Source organism: Zootoca vivipara, chromosome 1 (assembly GCF_963506605.1).
Source record: "Zootoca vivipara chromosome 1, rZooViv1.1, whole genome shotgun sequence".
Lineage (NCBI taxonomy): Eukaryota > Metazoa > Chordata > Lepidosauria > Squamata > Lacertidae > Zootoca > Zootoca vivipara.
This window is the reverse complement of record NC_083276.1, coordinates 72412337-72433928: the sequence shown is the minus strand read 5'-3', so window position 1 is coordinate 72433928 and position 21592 is coordinate 72412337. Positions and strand designations below refer to the sequence as shown.

The 21592-nt window shown below is 45.3% G+C and overlaps 1 protein-coding gene across 2 annotated transcripts in view; it reads right to left on the bottom strand.

The window, feature by feature from the left end:
* The window catches only part of OSBPL5 (oxysterol binding protein like 5), a 133718-nt gene that overhangs the window by 47635 nt on the left and 64491 nt on the right, over positions 1–21592 (bottom strand). For both annotated transcript variants that reach the window (XM_035120805.2, XM_035120813.2), the window contains exon 2: positions 2833–2989. In XM_035120805.2, coding sequence (XP_034976696.1) covers positions 2833–2989 — 157 coding nt within the window. The remainder of the gene's footprint in view (positions 1–2832; positions 2990–21592) is intronic.

Below are 21592 nucleotides of genomic sequence, written 5' to 3'. Positions count from 1 at the left end.
TCTCTGCCTCTCTCATTGATCTGCCCACCTTCATGCCTAAAATAAAAATCAGCTCTGACTTTCAGGCCCCCTTTATTAAAGAGGAAAGTCTAATCTGCCTTGATCTGAGAGTCCTGTTATGAGAAAGACTTTACATTCTCTGCCTTAGGCTGAGATCCTGGGCAAACGCGGTTATGGTAAGTTCCACTAAGGTCAATGGATCTACTGGCAAGCAAATATTAGGATTAAGGCTATCCTCGCACTGCCACACTCATACATGTCTTGATTCTAGGTATTTGTACAATGGTGTTTACAGTACATGGGTGAACTATTATTGAATGAATTTCTCATCCTTGCCTTGCTTATTCATTTTGCTGAGAGAGAACATATGGTCCAGGCTGCCAATTAATTTTAATGGGAATCACAAGACTGATTCATGGCTCACAGATATGCAGATTCACTCCTTTGACAGTTTAAAATAAGCCACACCGTGCCCTGATTATTGATTCACACCTCAAGAAGAGAAAGTACTGACATCTCACACATACACACAAATTCTTCCCCCAGCTTTGTGAATCAGTTCTGCCACAACACTTGGCATTTCAACAGTATTTTCCCTGTGGCTTTTCATTTTCCCTGCAGACACTCTAATCCAAAACACATTTACCTGGGAAGTAAATCCAAAATATTTCATATAGGATTTACAGTCTAGGCTTTATGCACTGGACTGCAGCCTAAACATCACTTAGCAGCACATCTCTTAATACCTTTGTGGGTCTGCATTTAACCTAAAGGTTATACAATTGCCATGTGCTCTGTATTGATTCCACTGGCTTTGGTTATGCTTCCAGTTTTAAATGCTTTTGTAGCTCCCTCAAAACTCATTCTTTGTTATCTCAGAAGAAAAGGAACGCCTGCTTAAACAAACGCAAAAGAAAATGGTTTCCATTTTCCTTAAACAAACGGCAAATTAAGCCCAAGACTCCACCACAAAATCACACCTGTACCACATGTTCTGATATGCAACACAGAAAAGGGAAAACCCAAGCTACCTTGAACAAGGCAAAACAGAAGCTCTCAATAGCTGCCTTCAGAGCCCCAGTTCATTCCTACTGAAATTTAAAGGGGCAGATACAAAGGGTGTGTGTGAATATGCTAGACAGACTTTCCAGAGAACGGCAGCTCCCAAACCACTTGGTTTTCACATAGAGGGGACATTTTGGGACTTCATTAAAATCACAGATGTGTCCCAGTGTTCTCCTGTGTGATAATACGTTACCAGCGTATTACCAGCTATGTCAATAGCAGCTATGTCTGTTACTTGCTGTTGGTTACTGAATTTTCTCCTTCCTTTTGCTTCTTACTTAAGGCTTGATCTTTTTATTATGTTTTTAGACATGCTGTTAGCAGCCTAGAGGAGCTGTGGAAACCCAGCCAGATGGGTGGGGTATAAATAAAAACAAGTATTATTATTAAATACAGTCATACCTTGGAAGTCAAACGGAATCCGTTCCAAAAGTCCGTTTGACTTCCAAAATGTTCGGAAACCAAAGCGCGGCCTCTGATTGGCTGCAGGAAGCTCATGCAGCCAATTGGAAGCTGCGGAACCCGTGTCGGATGTTCGGGTTCCAAAATAACGTTCGAAAACCGGAACACTCACTTCCAGGTTTCAATCGTTTGTTTGGGAGCCAATTTGTTTGGAAGCCAAGGCGTTTGAGATATAAGGTACAACTGTAATAATAATAATAATAATAATAATAATAATAATTATTATTATTATTATTATTATTATTATTATTTATTGGTTCAGTTTACTTCTTCACTGCTAAGCAATAATCTTGGCTGATCACTGGTGAAGCATTATTTTCCTTAGATTGTTGGGGAGGAACATTTGCTATATTTTCACAAAATGAATTAGTTGTCTCCCCCCTCCCAATATTCTATTAGCTATAATACCTAGAACAACTAAAGAAGGGGGGGTGAGAAAGAGGATTCCGCGCCTGAGATTATCAGTGAATCTAATACTCAGTTTTAAAGTGCAAGTCTAATCCTGTCTACTCAGAGCTCAGTCCCACTGAGGCCAATGAGGCTTACTACCAGGTAAGTGGAGTGAGGATTGGAGCCTTGCTGCCTTTTACTCCCTCAATATAGACTTATGGTTACAGACTTATTCTGGAAGGAAGGCTGACCTAGTAGGTGAGACTTAAACTTGCACAGGATTGGCCTGTTGTGGACGATCAATAACATCATTATTAGGGACATGGTACTAAACTTTGGTGCTTTTCTTTTCCTTCTCATAGAACTCAAATACCTTGAAATGGAATAAAATTGTGCCATGCTGTCAGAATTGAATTATTTCTACCCTAGCCCCACATCACCTTTGGAAATTGCTTGCCAGTTTCTCAACTAATGTTATCTCCCACATCTTTGGGTACCAGGAGTCAATAGCTACTCCTTATGAGGCCACTAACATGCTGCCCTAGAAATCAATTCAAAAGAGCAAAGTGCAGAGAGGGTTGCATAGTATATTTATTATTATTATTATTATTATTATTATTATTATTATTATTATTATTATTATTAATACCCTACCCATCTGGCTAGGCTCATAATGTTAAAAACCCAAGTCCAAAACCCTCTCCAATGTGTGATCTAAGGCTGTTATAAGATAGCTTCCATGGCGTAAGATACGATTTGTGAAAGGGCTTTAATGAAATTGATTTGAAAGGAGTTTTCTCCCAAAGAGGATCTCTGGGGTGGGTCGTCTGAGGGGGGGGGGTGTTCTGGCACTATTTCGTCTAGAAAAAAGCACTGCATACAGCATGTTATAAAACCCACTGAGCAAACACTGACCTGGGCTGATTGGGTAGATCTCATTATCGGTCCCAAAAAACAGGTTCCGGGTCAGCTTGTGAGGATCTATTTTCTGAGGAGTGGATGAGGCAGGGCAGAGTGAGAACCTGCGCCGAAGAAAATTCTCTTCCTTCATGGCATGAGCAGTAGGGGTTTTCTGCAAGGACAGACCAAAATAACAACAGCGTCAAGTCACAGAATATTTAAACAGTACATTCAGATTTAAAAATTAAAAGGTCCTTTTTTTGCTATTTTGAATCTGCCTATTCTTAAACTGTGCACTGGTTATCTGTTTGGCCACACACACACACACACACCGATCTTACATGTTATTGCTGGGAGCTTGCTAGCTCTGGCAAGTGTGGGGGGACTTAAAATGTCATTTTTCTAAAAATTTGCTGGTGTATTTATTCTTCAATACAGTCGTACCTTGGTTTTAGAATTTAATACATTTTGGGAGTTCGTTCGGCTCCCAGAACAGTTCAAAAACCAAGGCGTGGCTTCTGATTGGCTGCATCCTGCAGCCAATCGGAAGCTGAGCCAGACGTTCGGCTTCCAAAAATCGTTTAAAAACTGGAACAATCACTTCCGGGTTTCGATCGTTTGGGAGCTGAAATGTTTGAGTTCAAAGGCGTTAGGCTTCCAAGGTTCCACTGTAATGCATTCTGAAATTACTTTTGGTCAGGCTTTGCTAAATGAAAATATATTATTTGAACAATATCTGATATCCACATCAGGGGGTAGCAAAGGATACCTGGTGTCCACCCCTCTCCCCACCTTTCAGTTAAAAAAAAATCTTGCTGAAATTTTAACGTTTTTGTTCAGTGCTTGCAGCTCAGCCTCAGGGCCTGACGGTCAGGGCTCGGCAGCCAAAAGCCCCCAAAATGAACACGCAGACAGCACCAGAGGGTGACCCAGCATCAAGCAGGCCCAGTGTCATATCCTCGGTTGACATAGGAGCTTCAGAACATAGGAAACTACCGTATAAAGCTAGCAATTCTGATCACGCCTCTAAAACAGATGGGGATTTGCCATCATTCCAGGATCCCCATCACCTGCCATATTCAGTCTTCAAACCGATGCCACAATCAAGAGAGAGTTAGTTGCCCCAGAGAAATTCCACCCACACAAGTAACTAATTGCCTGACCATAGTTATTATCCATAGAACACAGCAGATAATGACATAATTAGTGTGTTGATGCTTACAAAAAAGTAGTACCGGGGATGTTTCGGGCACATGTAAGACCTCGGTTAGTGTAGCTAACTAGAGAAACCACAACATAAGCCCAAGAGTAATACGGTAAGGACATAGCACACCTTATGAAAGGAAAAGTGTGTTTTTCATCAGAAGACAGCCTCTCTTTTTTTTAAGCTGCATTTTATTGGGGGGCGAGAGATTATTACAAATAAACATTACATAAAGCAACTGAAAGAAATTTGATGCAAACAAAGCAAAACCAACCCAAAGCAGGCTGAGAGTTATAACCTCTGCAGGCTGACTTGTAACACTTGACTTTCCCACTCATATCAAGCCAAGTGCCAGCTGGGGCATGTGGCATTGCTTTAGCTCAAATTCTTAAATGCCCCTTTTGGCAGCCGTTATTCACAAACAGCTTATTGGTCCAACTAGCATGCGCCTGAATTAGCGGAGAGAGGCCTGGCAGAGCTATTCTTTCCTCTTCTGTACTGCCAAAAGCAATACCTATTGAAACAGAGCTATTACCACAGTGTTTAGCATCTCATAGTCGGCCAGGATAAGTGCACTTCACATAGGCATGAGATAAGCAAACAAGCATGGAATCAGCCATGCAGCATTAATCTCAATCAGGGCACTATTCTTTGAAAATAGCAAGCTGCCGGTCCTTACAATTGCGAGGAACGGCTTGAAAAATCTGCAGAGCGGTGGAATGGATGCAACATCCAGTGGAAACGCCATGGGGCTTCCTAGCGATGGGTGAACTGCCCATCTCACTGCTTCTATAGGGCATGAAGTCAAAGTAACAGTGAATAACTATTTGGGCCAACACACAGGTCTTGCATGGTGAGAGCACTGTGGCTCCTTGTCATTCAGGTGCTGGCTGCCTCCCACTTGCCACTTCCAAACCCTGGAACCAGCACTGGGAAAAGAAAAGCTACACCTCAGAGAAACCCCTTAAAAACAATAGGCAATAATGACTCATTATTCTAGGCTGCAAAGAAGCCAAAAGACAAGGTCTGCCTATGATGGCATGTTCTACTCTTATAGAGTAAAAAGTAACAAAAAGGGACGATGCTGAACATGAGGTTAGTTTACCAAAGAAGAGGGAAGGGGTGATGTTTCAGCACAGATCATGTGTGCTCCAAGAGTCAATTCACACACATGAGGAAGGAACAAGTTGCAGAGCTGAGCTGCCTGGCTGGGTTGTATTAGAGAGAACAACAAGAATCAACCACTCTGATCTCAAAGGCACATGCTGCTGCGACCAGGTTAGTATGTGACAAATGAGGGACACTGTTTGTGGGAAATTACCCACTTGAGGGGAGAGACGACTGACACACAGCCATAGAATCATAGAGTTGGAAGAGACCACAAGGGCCATCCAGTCCAACCCCCTGCTAAGCAGGAAACACCATCAAAGCATTCCTGACATATGGCTGTCAAGCCTCTGCTTAAAGACCTCCAAAGAAGGAGACTCCACCACACTCCTTGGCAGCAAATTCCACTGCCGAACAGCTCTTACTGTCAGGAAGTTCTTCCTAAGGTTTAGGTAGAATCTTCTTTCTTGTAGTTTGAATCCATTGCTCCGTGTCCGCTTCTCAGGAGCAGCAGGAAACAACCTTTCTCCCTCCTCTATATGGCATCCTTTAATATATTTGAACATGGCTATCATATCACCCCTTAACCTTCTGTTCTCCAGGCTAAACATACCCAGCTCCCTAAGCCCTGTCTTCTAAGTAATCTGTCTTCATTCAGATGGACAGCTTCAGATGTCCAACAGCCACCTCTCTCATATGTTCCACATTTGTGGAGATCACACACTGAGGTACAAAGTGACTGTCTGCTCTTTAAGACCATCAGTACTGACACTGGCGGAGGAAGAGGAGTGCGGGGGGAGCGCACCGCCCCTGGCAGCGCAATCCCAGTAGGGTGCCATTGCGGCTGTCCCCTGCCCGCGCTGGACTCCATGCCCCTGCAGGCAGCATACCCCGCCCCCAGGACGTGCGCCAGCCCCGCTCCCAACTGCTCTCCGCCACTGAGTACAGACCTGCCTTTCTCAAATCTTGGGTCCCTAGCTGTTGTTGGACTACAACTCCCATCTTCACTGACCAGCTAGCTGTGGATGATGGGAGTTGTAGCCCAACAACATTTGGGGACCTAAGTTTGAGAAAGGCTGGCACAGACAGAGACTCCATGGGTGTTCTTTCCCCAACTCTAACCCGACAACAGTCTCCTCCCCTACTGCTGGAGACCGGCAAGGAAGACCACAACTGTGAAAAATGTATGTGCCCCGTCTCAAGCTTATTAAGATCACTTAAGAAGGTGTGCTTCAGAATCCATCCATCTGTATGGCAAACTTAAACCAGGAGTTTTTTCTGAGGTGGCCCTATCAGTATGCAATTCCTTCTGCAAAGAGGCCCATCTGATCTTCCCCGTGTAAACCACTGGGAAAGCTTCTGCTTTTTTAAAATACTGTTTTAAAATGTTCAGAAGTTGCTGATAGTTTATCATTGTTATAAACTGCGATCCTCATGAACTTGAAAAAAACCAACAACAAAGTTTCAACATGCGGAAAGGCAGGGCACACCTTAAATTATAAACATAGGTTTGGGAGGGGGGAAGGACATTCCGCTAGAACGAATGGCTCTGAGTTAGCAACACATATATGCATATAAGTGGGTTACATTATTTCTGATGCTTGAAATATTTATCTTTTCCTCTGCTTTAAGTGCTTTATTGTATTTACTGCTGGTGTTAAATTGTGTTTAAAAGGGTTTAAGCTACTGCCTTTTAAACATTTGTTGTTAACTGTCCAGGGCTTGTCATGAAAAAAACAGGGTACAAATGGTATAAATGAATAAATAACACTCAACAGGAACAGGTTTGTGTGTTTGTTTTGGTCCAGGTGTGCTATTGCAATGAGACAAAGAAATATCAAAAATTATTTTCTCCAGGCAGTTAATGGTACTGAATAAGAGCAGTAAGGCAGATAGCTGACAGAATAAAATGCGTTGATTTATCCAGGGAAGGGCTGTCGCTCCATGGCAAAGCATCTGCTTTGTGTGCAGAAGGTCCTAATCCCTGACATCTCCCAATTGGAGGACCACACTAGTCCGTGTAGGCCATAATGGGTTAGACGGACCAATGGTCTGACTCGGTACAAGGTAGCTTCCTATGTTCACATTCCCAGAGCAGCTTACAACAAAGCAGAGAGAATGGGATGGGCTCAGATTTAAGAAAATGATGGGGAAGACAGCAAAGTTCTTTAAACAAGTGCAATGTTTTTGACAAGGGAAGATGCATTGCTAAGCTACACTTGAAGATTTGTTTCCTAAAACACAGATTCCATCTTCCAGACACAAAATGCGAGAAACACACCTTTTAATCACAACCAAAGAACAATGAAATTGAGGGTGTTTAGAAAAGTTTCAGCATCTAGAGTGGGGAAGGCCTTTAATAAATCTTTCATGGCGGTGATCTGGCAAAATAAGCTTTCACAATGTTATAGTAACAGAATCATAAAAGACAGAACAATCTAGCAACACACAACTTCTTTGTTTTATCTGCTTGCAAATACAGACCCTTATAGCATCCAAGACAAGAAATGGCAGATAAATCAAACCAGACTTGCTGAACTATTCCAAAAAGCTGGCATTAAATTCAAAATGCTCTAGACGTGGCAGATCTGCTGGAGCGATCACTGGATTTGCAAACTGATGCTGCTGAGCTAAACAGACATTGCATTGTTAAAGGAAAAGAGTACCCTACCATGATGTAACCCTACCTTGGCATGCCTCACAGGGCCTATCTATGCCATCTTCAGGTGTTAACAGTATAAGTGAGAGATGGGAGGGAGGGGCATGCGGGGATGAGCACCCCAATTCCATCCCACCACCACCATTCCAAAGGGAGACCTTGTGAAGCCGAGAGCCTTCTGGACTTGTGGAGCGCCCTCACCCCCACTGTTGAACTTGGGGAATATCAGAATGGCAAGGGGGAGATGGAGACAAGGATTGACCCCACTGAGCAGGAAGAGTCTAATGTGTGGGGGCAGAGGGCTTAAAGATATCCACAGACATAAAGAGCAGCTTTTGATCCCCAAAATTGAAGACCCACAATAATCTTTCAGATGCCCACTTCCCCTCTTTAATTGGTTTTGAAAACTGTGCAAAAATGTTTTGTAATAATTTCATTTGGGCTGGATCCAGAGATGGCCATGAAAGGAAAATGTTTGGATCCAGCTGATTCTCCAGTGAATGGAAGTCTGGGGAAGGTGATCTCCAGCTTCCACACTGAAGCAAAATTTCAGAGGGCTCAGGGGATTGCAAGGGGAAAGGGGACCTGGGACCTGAGAGCGCCTCAATCCATGAATGGACCTCTGCCCATTAATCTGACTTCCTCTGACTTATGGACCTCTGCCCATAAAACTTCCTCTTGAGTTCACAGCCAGAATCACTGCTAGTTTGGCAAGCTGCTCCTTTTTAATTTGTAAAAAATAATAATAACGATGATAGAATTCACTAGGGTGGTGTAAGAGAGAGGGCTTGCAGAGAGCAGCCCACTCTGCTTACTTCCATCAGATGGGAGAGCAGCAGCAAGTCTGGGAGTTTAAATCAGGAACAGGAAGGGTTAAGACGGGTCCAGGGCTCTGCAGAGTCCTGGTGGGTCAGCTCCAGGTTGGTAGCAGGGAAGCAGGAGAGGAGCTAGCTTCAGCAGGGGCTGGGAAGGAGGTAGACCGGCACCTCAGGAGCCTGGTTTGGGACCACGGAGGACCCATAGAGCAAGGAGGAGGGGCGTTTGGATGCCCAGTCTTAAAAGGGGGGTCAGAGCAAACGAGACGCCATTGTGGGCTTCTGCCCCATGCAGAGCAGACATGATTTGAGACATCTCACCACTGTATATAGCATGCACAATAAAACTATGAAAATCCAGAGGATGTGTGGAGTGCTTACTCGGGAGTAGCCAACACCCATCTGTGACAGCAAGCCCACAATCTTTTGATGGCTACCCCGAGGGAAGAGGGCTGCAAATGTAGCAGCCGGCATGAAGTTGGCAGCATCTAAAGCAGAAGAGAGAGATGCCAAGGGAGGATTGGCATGCGTGAGGGGAGTAGCAGAGAGCAAGCTGCAGCCAGCACCCTGCAACTATGGAACGGCTCAAGCACCAGGTAGGCACCCGGGCACAGGGGAAGCCAGGCTTAGTGAACCGAGCAGCTCTGAACACAGCCAAGCCGGAGGAGCGGAGGCTGGACAAGCAGAGAGGACACTCGGGACGGGCCAGCACTTTGTAGGGCGACCCTCAGCACAAGCTGGCTCTAAGGCTGAGAGGCATGGTGGCGTGGAAGTGCAGGAGGCTGAGAGGCGAGTCCGGGCAGAGGGGACAGACGGAGGGGAAAGGCAGCGGCCACAAGTTCCCATACAGTCCCGGGGAGGCAGCTGCAGCCCAGCACAGACCCCTCCAGCCAGATGTGATGCAGAGGGACAAAGCCCGCGCGCGGGTACTTTCAAACGCTGACGCGGGAAAACAGAGGGAAGAGAAAGGCGGGAGATGCCTTTACAATGCACCCAGCCACTGGGTGGAACACTGCCCCCAGAGGAAGGAATGGCGAGAGCAGGCAGGCACAGACACAAGCCTGGATGCCAGATCAGGAGGGGAGGGGCCAGGCAGAGCACCAACAACTGAGCCCTCCTGTAACACCCCACAGCACGACAAAGAGATGGAAGTAAGTCTGCAGCTGCCAAGAGGCCAGACCCAGGAGACAGTCGGGCTTCTCTGCAGGGGCAGCAGCAATGATTTCCTATCGGTGGACTTTGCTAGGCAGAATCAGATTCCCCTTTTCCCAAGGAAGCTTCCCATGAGCGTCTCGGCCATAGACGGCAGGGAATTGCAGGAGGGTGAGGTCACGCAACAGACCCCCTCTCTGAAGAGGACTGTGAATAGGCACTCAGAAGTGCTAGCTTTTGACTTAATTGACCATGACCCTGTGGGCAGCCAGTACCAGGGAGATCTCACCTTCAGAGATGCAGATGGCAGGGAAGGAGGAGAACACCGAGAGCACACAGCCACTGTGGCCATCGTGAAAATGGAAGAAGGAGAATCCTCAGGATCGCACCACATCAGCTCCCCAGGCGGATGGAACGACGCAGAGGCGGGGATGCAGGAAGAGAAACTGAGCCAACTCACCAAAGAGGACACTTTTATTCAGAACATACGGAGGGACCTGAGGGAGGGAGAGGGGGCAGGGGAAGGGCTTGCAGAGAAAGAGGGGTTACTCTTTAGCAATGATGCCCGGTATATGCCCCAGGACTCCCTCAGAGGGAAGATTCTCAGGCAATATCATGACAACCCCACGGAGGGGCATGCAGTACATGTCTTCATGAGGCTCACACCCAGTAAGGCCAGTCTTGGGCGAAACCCCAGAGCCTTCCCAGAGCAGGGGGAGGGGGAGATTGGGGAACCACCTATTGAGGCATGGGGTGAGAGGAGGGAGACAGTACACCAACAACTGGATGGAGACGTGGCAAGGGGCAATGAGGCTTACAAGGAGGGGGCAGACCATCACAGGGGACTGGAGAAGGTTTTCCAGGGAGGGGACAGGGTCTGGCTGTGGTCAGAAGGCCTTCCCATGGGGGGAAGGGGGAGGAAGCTGGCACCCAGAAGGCTGGGGCCCTTCAAGGTTCTGACACAGATCAACCCTGTCACCTTCAGGGGGGAAGTACCTACAGCGAGGAAGGTCCATCCCGTGGGTCAAAGGTCTTTGCTCTCGCACTTTAGGGAAAGCCCAAGGTTCAGAGGACGTGACACACATCCAACACAAGACGCTGACAGGAGGGAGGGGGAGGAAATCACACAAAAGACACTAGACAGAAGGGTGGAGGGAGAAGGCAGCCAAGAGGTTCCAGAAAGAAAGGAAGAGGAGGAGGTCTACAGTGCCACAGCGAGCCCGGGCTCCCGGTGGGGGGAGGGGGGGTTAAAATGTCTGATGGCCAGGCAGGGCACTCCTGCTTCCCAAAACGCGAAGGCCCCCACGCACACCATGCAAGGGGAGGACCGCACACTGGAACTGCACGCTCCTTTCTCCCACAGACCCAAACCACCACACGTCAGTAGCACAGGGGACACAGAGGGGGAGGGCGATCCCAGGTGGGGAGCTTGGGAGACGCAGACCCAAGGAGCCCTCCGGGAATCGGAAGCAATTGTCCAGAGGGAGGAGGAGGATGACAACGGAGGAAACTACACGGACCAGCCACCCAGCACCAACTGGGAACAGGATTTTACACACACTACAGCAGAGGAGGAAGACCTGTCAGGCTTCCAGCCCTCTTTACAGACACCAGACCAGGCAACCCAGGCCTCAGAAAGGGGGGAGGGGGGAGCCTGGAGGGGGAGTGGATGTAAGAGAGAGGGCTTGCAGAGAGCAGCCCACTCTGCCTACTTCCATCAGATGGGAGAGCAGCAGCAAGTCTGGGAGTTTAAATCAGGAACAGGAAGGGTTAAGATGGGTCCAGGGCTCTGCAGAGTCCTGGTGGCTCAGCTCCAGGTTGGTAGCAGGGAAGCAGGAGAGGAGCTAGCTTCAGCAGGGGCTGGGAAGGAGGTAGACCGGCACCTCAGGAGCCTGGTTTGGGACCACGGAGGACCCATAGAGCAAGGAGGAGGGGCGTTTGGATGCCCAGTCTTAAAAGGGGGGTCAGAGCAAACGAGACGCCATTGTGGGCTTCTGCCCCATGCAGAGCAGACATGATTTGAGACATCTCACCACTGTATATAGCATGCACAATAAAACTATGAAAATCCAGAGGATGTGTGGAGTGCTTACTCGGGAGTAGCCAACACCCATCTGTGACAGGTGGTTTACATGGAACCAAATATAATAATTAAACAAACAATAAAATGCAAAACAGGTATAAGATGAATGCAATCTAAAGTGTGTGTGTGGGGGGGGGATAACCACAGATGCAAAAATTAAATGTCTAGAATTAAAAAGTGCTACCACAATATATAGCGCTACCCAGGTGGCGCTGTGGTTAAACCACTGAGCCTAGGGCTTGCTGATCAGAAGGTCGGCGGTTCGAATCCCTGTGACGGGGTGAGCTCCCGTTGCTTGGTCCCAGCTCCTGCCAACCTAGCAGTTCGAAAGCACATCAAAATGCAAGTAGATAAATAGGAACCGCTACAGCGGGAAGGTAAACAGTGTTTCCATGTGCTGCTCTGGTTTGCCAGAAGCGGCTTTGTCATGCTGGCCACATGACCTGGAAGCTATACGCTGGCTCCCTCGGCCAATAATGCGAGATGAGCGCGCAACCCCAGAGTCGGTCACGACTGGACCTAATGGTCAGGGGTCCCTTTACCTTTTACCTTTTACCACAATATAAAATATATATAAAATGCAAAACGGTTCTGGGGGTTGTGTTAGGTCCCTTGATGACATCACTGAAGACATAGTCAATGAGCAGAGTATAGAGCTCGACTCTATAAGGTAAAAGAATAATATTCAACTGAACACAATGAAGTGGCTTTCATTGAAAACTATTCATGTGCAGCGATACTCTAGAAGAGAACTGTAAGGATCAACAATGGTGGAAAGAAATGTGTATCAGGAGTGGGGATGAACTTGTGGTCCTCCAGGTGTTTTTGGACTCCAGCCCCCACCATCCCCAGCTTGTATGGCCAGTACTTAGGGATGACAGAACCTAAGTTCTGTCTCAAAACACCTGAAGGGCCACAGGTCCCCCACCCCTGTTATAGAGAATTTACTGCCAACACTATCAAAAGAATTGATCCTCCTCAAATGGCGGGACCCGGGTTTGTCTCTTTCCAGTATTTTTCAAGAGTATTGTTTCCTTTTGAGCCAATACATTTCTTTTACCAGTGCTTTACTTTGAAATTTCTGCCGTTTCATATTAGAAGATTAGATCACGTCTACCTTGAGAGAAAATATTGGGTGGATATTCATAGAAATTAACTTGGCTTTACATTTCTTTCTTTCGATTCCTCTGACCTTTTAGCATTTAAACTGATTGCTGCGCAGAAGGCAATTAGTATGACAAAGAACAGTCAATTTGCCGTTGCACAGGGGAACTCTTGTCGGATAAAAACAATTTATTAGCCTTTCCCTTGATACGGAATGATATTGCACTTCAGTTTCTTCTTTGATTAGATCGGGGGTAACCAATGTGGTGTCCTCCACGTGCTGCGGACTACAAGGCTGTGGACATTAACTCAAAAATGTTAATGTGCACATGGGGCACACAGAGTTGTTTTCCTCATCAGGAGTGCTTCTGAGCACATTTGTCCACACACGACCACTTTCAATGGAACTCTGTCTCACTGTATTCTGTCCACACTAGTGGGCAGTGCTTGATACATTGTGCATTGTTGTCGCCTTCCCACAATTAGTACTTCCCCTGAGTTTTGGAAATCTGAGATTCCAAAATCTCATTGTGGGCACACCCACCGCCATGTGCACCCACCCACCACCATGCAATGACAGCTTCTGATAATGCCCTATCACAAAGCACTTCCATGCAAAGCCTGGCCTGTACCTGACTCCCCTGTAAACAACGATATTTTTTAAGGAAAGTCTGTCACAATCTAGCAGTACTGGGTTAGTGCTTTCATTAAAATCAATACCTACAGGCCATAAGATATGGTTACCAGACGTCCCCGTTTCCCGGGGACAGCCCCCGGATTTACAAATATGTCCCCGGACAAAATCTGTCCCTGGAATGTCCCCAGATTTCATTTAATGTCCCCAGATTTACATTTTAAGTGTTGTAGATTTATTAGTAGGGAATGAATGTTGCGTGATTGGTTCAACGGCACAAGACACATCATATGGGGACTTCCAGCGAGGCAAAATGGTGGGCGCCACGGCAGTGGGCAGCTCCTGAAACCAGCCAGAGCCAACTGCGCTACCAGGCTGGCTCTGGGCTGCTGAGACTACCACTGCCGAGGGGGAACCGGGGACACCCGGTGCGTCAACTGGGGGAACCGCTGACAAACACACACACCGTGACCCAAATCGGGCCAGGAGTGAGAGTGCCCGGCCACCCGGCTGACTGCCCAGGAAAACCCTGGAGCCGACGCAGGGAGAAGGAGGAGAGAAATAGAAGAAAGAGAGAGAAAGAGGAAGGAGAAAGAGGAGGGGAGCCCCAACTTTGTCACGCCTCTGGCGCCTCTGAGGAGAGGTAGGAGAGCAACTGGAGGGCAAGAACACATGGCCAAGCCCAGGCCCGACCTGACCCTACTCTATGGCGGCTAGCGCTCCAAAAGAGCAGGTTGGGGCCCGGAGGAAGGCCGTGTGACAAAGGAGAACACAGAAGAGAAGATATTACTTCTTTTTTAAAAAAAAATTAAACTTTTTAAAAAAATAACTGTATTTTTCTCTTTTCCAAAAAAAAGTGTCCCTGGATTCTTTGAAAAAAAAATCTGGTAACCTTACCATAAGATGCTTGCGTCACTTATGCATTGATAGCAATCAAGGACATTGTTGGCTACAAGGTGACATAAATGATACAGAGGTACGGAGAACTGAGGAAATAGGCCTGCAAGTACACAAGATTTCATAAACAATTATAACGTTCCATTATAACTCTGGGCAACTTTTTTTAAAAAGTTAATCGCGTTTTGACCTTGGCCATGTCATGAACGGGTGTGATCACTGCACTTGGCAATTACTATTAGTTCAAAGTGTCCAGAGCAAATATGAAACCCAATATTTATCAGCAATCTCTTGGCCTTCTCTTGGGATGGAATAATTTAGTGCCTTTCCAGTGCTGATTAGCAATTTTAATTAGTTCTGGGGTTGCTAGCAAGCTACATAAACTCCTGGCTTGTTGACCCGGCAAACAATTTTCTGGCAACTAATATGCAGAGTGATTATAAGTGTCCTCTTGAGGAGAGTCCCCTGACAGACAGCAAGCAACCTCCTTAACGACGAGAAGCAGGAATAAACAGTATCTGTCGTTCTAAAGGCAACCATTCCTAGAGCATTTAACCAAGAAGCAAATGTGTCTCAAGCAAGGGACAGTGCAAACAGACCCACACACACTTCAATTTCTTATCCACACTTCAATTTCTCCCATGATTTCTCCCATTTGTCCCCTGATTTGTAGGCATGGGTCTAAGAGGGGGGGGGGTTGTGTCCCAGGAGAACCCGGTGTTTACTGCTGAACTGGAACAAACATAAATCTGCAGAAAAGCCAGTTGGCATTTGTTCCAATTCAGCACCTACCTAGTTTAGTGTTATATCTGAATGCAGGAACCATGTTATTGCCACATCAAGCCTAGCCCACCAAATTTTTACCATCTACCTAAAGGAGATAAAACAACCCTGTATTAAAACCAACATCATCTTAATCCTTCTGCCCTCATCTGGAATATAGCTGAATGGTGTTTTGCAGATAACACTTGGTTTAATGCTAAGAAGCAATGTAAGCATGTAACTCAGTCAATTATGGCGTGGAGGCCTGGACCTGCTGTTTAGTCTCATCCAAATTTAATTACATAAAACCAGAGGTAGATTTCGGCAAAAACAATAGCTTATTCTTGGGATAATCTGATTTTAAAATAAATAATTAAAGCATGGAAGAGAGTCCTTACAGTAAGAGGAGTTTAATTATATATTTGAAAACAATGATCTAATAAGCCTTTTTATTCTTCAAAGTTTTTTTGTGGGGGAAGGGAATACCTCTTTAAAGGTTTGCCTTTTTTCAATTTAAGGAGTCTGGAGTCTGTCTACAGAAGCAATTTTTGTTGTTGGGCAAACGTTCTAGAAACATATGCCACATTAATGTTGGTAATTAAGTCTTGGGGTTTTCAAAATAAGGTCTCCATGCCAGTATCTGGGCTACAATATGTTTAAGTTGTCCAATTCACTGAATTCAAACAGAATGGGGGTTTAGGAAAGACTAAACACACATTTTCCCATTTTACACATGAGAACAGCCAACTGAAGCATCTTTGATCCTGCTCCCGGGGGGGGGGGGCTGCCATGCATTGCTGGCTGTTTCGTGGCAGTGAGGAAATTCCTTATGACTAGCACAAAATAAAACTTACACAGTCTAGCTGTTCCATTCATACGTAACTTAGGACTTGACTCTAGGGGAAGGAGTGGCTAACCCGTGGCCTTCCAGATGTCGATGGACTCCAACTCCTATCATGCCAGTGGTCAGGCATGGTGGGAGTTTTGGTCCCACGACATCTGAGTAAGCTGCCAAGCAGTATGTTCAATTATAGGGTGAACTAGCAAGAAGTATGTTCACTGGTTCATACAGTGAGGCAGGAGAGTGCAATGGCTTTGTTGGGGAAGCTCAATCTTCCTTCTGCCACAAGGTTTCCACCTTTCTCAGTAATGAACTGCTACACGACAGGCAGACAATGCAAAGGTATATGACAACCCTGGCATGTCATACAGAAGTTCTAGCTTTAGCATCTGTAAGAACTAAGGTGGCCCAAAGTCCAGGTGGGATAACCTGTGGCCCTCCAGATGTTGCTGGACTCAAAACTCCTATCAGCCCCAGGCATCATGGTCAATGGTCAGAAATGATGGACATTGTAGTCCATCAACATCTGGAGTTGAAGTCAGCAACAAATTCCTCCTCTCTGCTGTAAACAACTAACAGTCAGATGTGGTTGTTGCTGTTTGTTTGTTTTTTATATAAAAATACAGTAAATGATGCTTAGTTATGTGTTCACATTTCCATTAGTTGCCATTACAATATAAAGACCTCTATTAGAATATATATTAAAAATGGCTCCATTGTAATTTTATTCTGCTTTCATGTTCTCAAGCAATGCATCCCCAGCTAAACGTCACACTTTAAGCATCAATCCTAAAAAAAAAAAAATGCCCAGAGACTCATTTCTTTCCTTCTGGGAGGAAAGGGAACTAAATGCTGCTTTGGATCCAGCCCCAAACTGGAATTTGGGGTTATAGTTAATGCAGTTTTAAATTATTTCCCTCTTCAAAATAGACAGCAGAAATGTTCGCTTCCACTGCATGTATCTGACTGCACGCTGCTCGCAAGACAGTAATCACTATATGGGATTTCTAATTAGTATCAGCTGAAATCAACAGTAAAAATAGGACTGTGCTGTCTGCACACAGCTGGAATTGGAAATGCTAATGGGAGAGTGTAAAAGCAGTGGAAGTAAGCCAAAAAGGGGGTGGGGGTAAAGAATGGTTCTTAAAATGTGGGTAATTGAAAGGAAAAAAATGCTGGCTAAGGCCATGGAAAGGCGTCTTTTCCTAACTGGAGGAAGTGCAATGAAAGGGCTGCAAATTGAAAACGCACCACTTAGCCATGACCTTGCAATGCACGCAGCGTACTTGATCTTGGCCTCTTAGAAAAATGCAGTCAGGCAAGTCCAGAAACACTGATACCCATGTTAAATAAATGCACTAATTAAATTAAATAGAGGTGTCACTCATGGGTGGAACCCATTAGGCTCTGTAAACATTGTTTTTGCAAGCCTTTGAATACACATGTGTTAAAAGCTGGCTTCCTAATGCCAACTGGGTAGCTAATGAAAGCAATAAAGCACCACTTGCAGTGTTTTTGCCTCCATGATGAGTATTGCTAAGGTAGAATATGTCTGCACCCTTTAGAGGAGAAGTGAACTACATGATCCCCAATCTCCTTTGGCACCCTTAGATGGGACCCAAGATTTTATTAACAGCCAGAGGGGCTTGGGTTTTCTTTGGAGCATGTTTACGTCTCTCCTCACTGCCATCAACATGTTGAAAAGCAGGAAGGAACCATTTCAAAAACCACATGCACCAAACCAAACAAAACCAAAACAGAAGTATTGGCAGAGGTAGCACAGATTGCATCAGTGAACTGACCGAACAGAAGAGTGTTAGAATCATCTTTGAAAACTTAGAAACTGCCTCTCAGTAGTGCAATTAGCCAAAAGGCTTCAGGATCTGTTTGTAGCAACCAATATACAGTATAAAGCACCCCAGCTTGTTCCTCCACTTGTTTTGCACAGTTTGTTTATTTTTCCATCACATCAGACTTCCATTGAAAGACTATTATGTAATCAGACATAAATATTGAAACTCCTCTCTACCCTGTGTCAGGAACGCTTTATGACTGCCTGTGCTAAGATGTGCTAAGAGATGGGGTGTCCTGGAATAGACTACATATTGTCTTTCGGTATTTCATTTCAAGATCCTGGTTTTGACCAGTGAATGCCTAAATGGTGTTGTCAAAATGACTAAAAATTTCCTCCTTCCATATGTCTTACTAAGATCTCTAAGTCTGGCTAAGAGTGAGCCCTGAGTAACACCTTCCACACACCACTAGTTCGAGTTCTAAAAACACAGAGCCCTCTTCTTGGGTGGGTGGCCTGACTGTGACACCAGCTGTGCAACTCTCTCCCGCAGTGACTCAAGCAGCATTTGAAAGTGCTGTAAGGTCTTTCTATCTCAGCTGATTTTGTGTCATTTTGTTTTTGGAGAGCCAAAGCTAAACCAGGTAAAGATAGGTGGGTAATATCTGTATTGCTTTCATCTGCTGTATTGGACCTTAACCTGACAGTGTAGTGAGATTTTACATTTGCTTGTTGGACGCATGAGGTTTCTTTGTGTAATAGTCATTGCCTATCAGGATTGTTGCCTGTTCTGATTAGGGATGTGAAGGCCTGGGGGGGGGGGGGGAACCTGAAAAATTGGGAGAAAACACAACTCCCACAATACCATCCTCCCATTTTTTCTGCTTTTTTCTGGGCCTTCATATCTCTAACTCTGATAATCCTGAAAGACGTAAGAGGCTTTTCCCAGTTCTGTTGCTGGAGATCTTTTTCACTGGATATTCCAAGGTAGACTTTTGCAATCTGGTGTCCTCTAGATGTTTTGAACGATAATTCCCAACAGCCCCAGCAATGCCATAGTAGTTTAATGTTTAATAGATTATTTTATTTTATTTTTCTGTTGGAAACCGCCCAGAGTGGCTGGGGAAACCCAGCCAGATGGGCAGGGTATAAATAATTTATCATCATCATCATCATCATCATCATCATCATCATCATCATCATCATCATCATCCAACACCTCTCAAGGGCACCAGCTTGGGGAAGACTGTCCTTGGGATCAAAGCTGTTGACTTACATGGGTGCTCTGTGACATTCACTTTTACTGCTCTCAGTTCAGAAAGAGCCAGGCTGCCAACTCAGATGAATAAACACAACTTTTTGTCTTCAAGACACAGTCAGTCAGGAACAGAAAAATGAGTTCAGGCAGAAATCACCACATTCACTTGACAATATCAGTCTGATGAAACCCTAAACACCTGTTGGGACATGAACTGTTTTCATGAGAGCCAAGGATTTCAACAGTCATAGAGACTCTTGCCTGAAGGACACTCTTGAAATTCATGTGGGAGGATTTAAGCAAATGGCAAGTGACTCTCTCTAGCCACACAGAATATCAGAGGCTATTCTGTAGGTCATACAAGAGAGAGAAACCCTAAGGAGCTTGCCTGCATGATCCAAATGTATTTAGGTTATTGAGCTGGAGCGTAAAGTATGCTGATATATGCAACTCTTTTGCTACACCGTAGGCAAGGCTGCATCTGTTGGCAGCTAAAGTTGCAATCCAACCCCCACTTATTTGGCTGCAAGCCCTACTGAACTTATGGCAAACACCATCACCAATCAGGGTGATACCTAATGAGGAATCAGGCACCAACTTGTCTTTCTATCAGTTCCAAGTTTCTCTTCCTTGATCAATCCATAGTAAGCCATTGCCAAACCTCTATTTTCCTTGAGAAAATAATAACCAAGGATCATTTTCCACACATGCTTATAGTAACTTTTGTTTATTTTGCTTGGATCTAGAAAAGCCAGACGTCCTAGGGGGGAAAGCAGCTGCCAAAATGGATAGCTCTTTAAAACCCATGACCTTTCTATGAGAGGTGACCATGACATAACTAACTGCTTGTAGCATCTGATTGCACCCTGCTTGCCTCCAACCCACCTGCCACTAGCTCTGGTGATGTTGAATTGGGAGCAGTGCTCAATGAGATATCCTACTTCTTCATGTCCCACAAAGGTGGGTTACTTCTTCAAGTGACCTTATGATGGAGACCTTCACCAAATTCATGGGTGGGGTTCTACTATCATTCTCTCAAGGAAGTCAAAACAACATCTCCTCAATTCATTAAACAAAACAAAAAAACACCCTACCCTATATTCCCAATCAATATACATATAGGAATATATTTGTTGTTAACGTCTATGGGAACCACTAGATGAAGGAAGGTTTAGAAGTTTAATAAAATAAACAAACTAGCAAATAGTGCCTTTGTGGTTTGAAAGCTGCTAATGTGATTTCACCTAAACAAACTGGCTGTAATGCAAGGGTGGGGCTCACTGTTGGAGAAGATAGGATTCTGGGGACATGAGGGCACGTCAAGAAATCCGAACTATCTTAGACAAGTTGGTATATTGCAAGGTTGGGCACAGTTCTGGTTTGCAGGATCTACTTTTTAAAAAATAAAAAAAGGAAAGAGCCCAAAGATCTACCAGAGTCAAGTGCAAAAAAGATATGCCTAGAATTAAAGTGTGCGAAAAATGTGTGTGGAGGGGAGTTGCAAAGCAAGTAGGAATGGAGCTTACAGTCGTTTCACACACAAAAATCCGCTCTTGGTTATCCCAAGTTTTCTTCATTTCATCTGTATAATTTTGGACAGTGAGGCGTCCCTTTGTCATTGCTATTGATAAACAACTAGGAATCAGAAATCCCTGCAGTCCTGCTGCAGATCACTCAGATATAGGAACACAGGAAGCTGCTTTATATCGAATCTGACCTTCTAGAGTAGGCATCCCCAAACTGCGGCCCTCCAGATGTTTTGGCCTACAACTCCCATGATCCCTAGCTAACAGGACCAGTGGTCGGGGAAGATGGGAATTGTAGTCCAAAACATCTGGAGGGCCGAAGTTTGGGGATGCCTGTTCTAGAGCTTCAGGCAGCAAATCTTTCCCAGCCCTACCTGGAGATGCCAGGAATTGAACCTGGGGCCATCTGCCACTGGGCTACACCCTTGCCCGACAGATCCCTCTGCCCACCTCTGCTGCAAGGGCTATGTCTTGACCATAAGTCTCCCAGTTATCGAAATAACTTTGAATGGGCTAGTTGCCAAATTTATTGAGATCTCTTGTACTACTTTTGTTCCCTCACCGTGGCACAAGCCCCTGTCGCTCAGCAAAGACAGCTAGTAGGATTGGATTGGAGCCACAGGAATTAATGAGTAGCTTCAGATCCATGGCTTCAGCCTGATATATTCTAAACAAGCAGGGGAGAAATAAGGTTGGTTACAACAAGAGAGAAAAGGCCAGAACTGTAGGTGTGTCAGGTGGGGAAGACATGCAGCAGTGAATGCAGCCACAGAAACAGCACTAGCCTTAATGCAGACATATTTTTTTAAAAAACAAGAACAGCAAATATGGTTTCTTCTCCTGACTTATTCACATTTTTCTTGGAGGGCACACAAGAGGTGAGTGTAAACGTTCTGCTCTAAAGCTCTCTATCTCTATTAAAATTCAGGTGTTCAGAATCT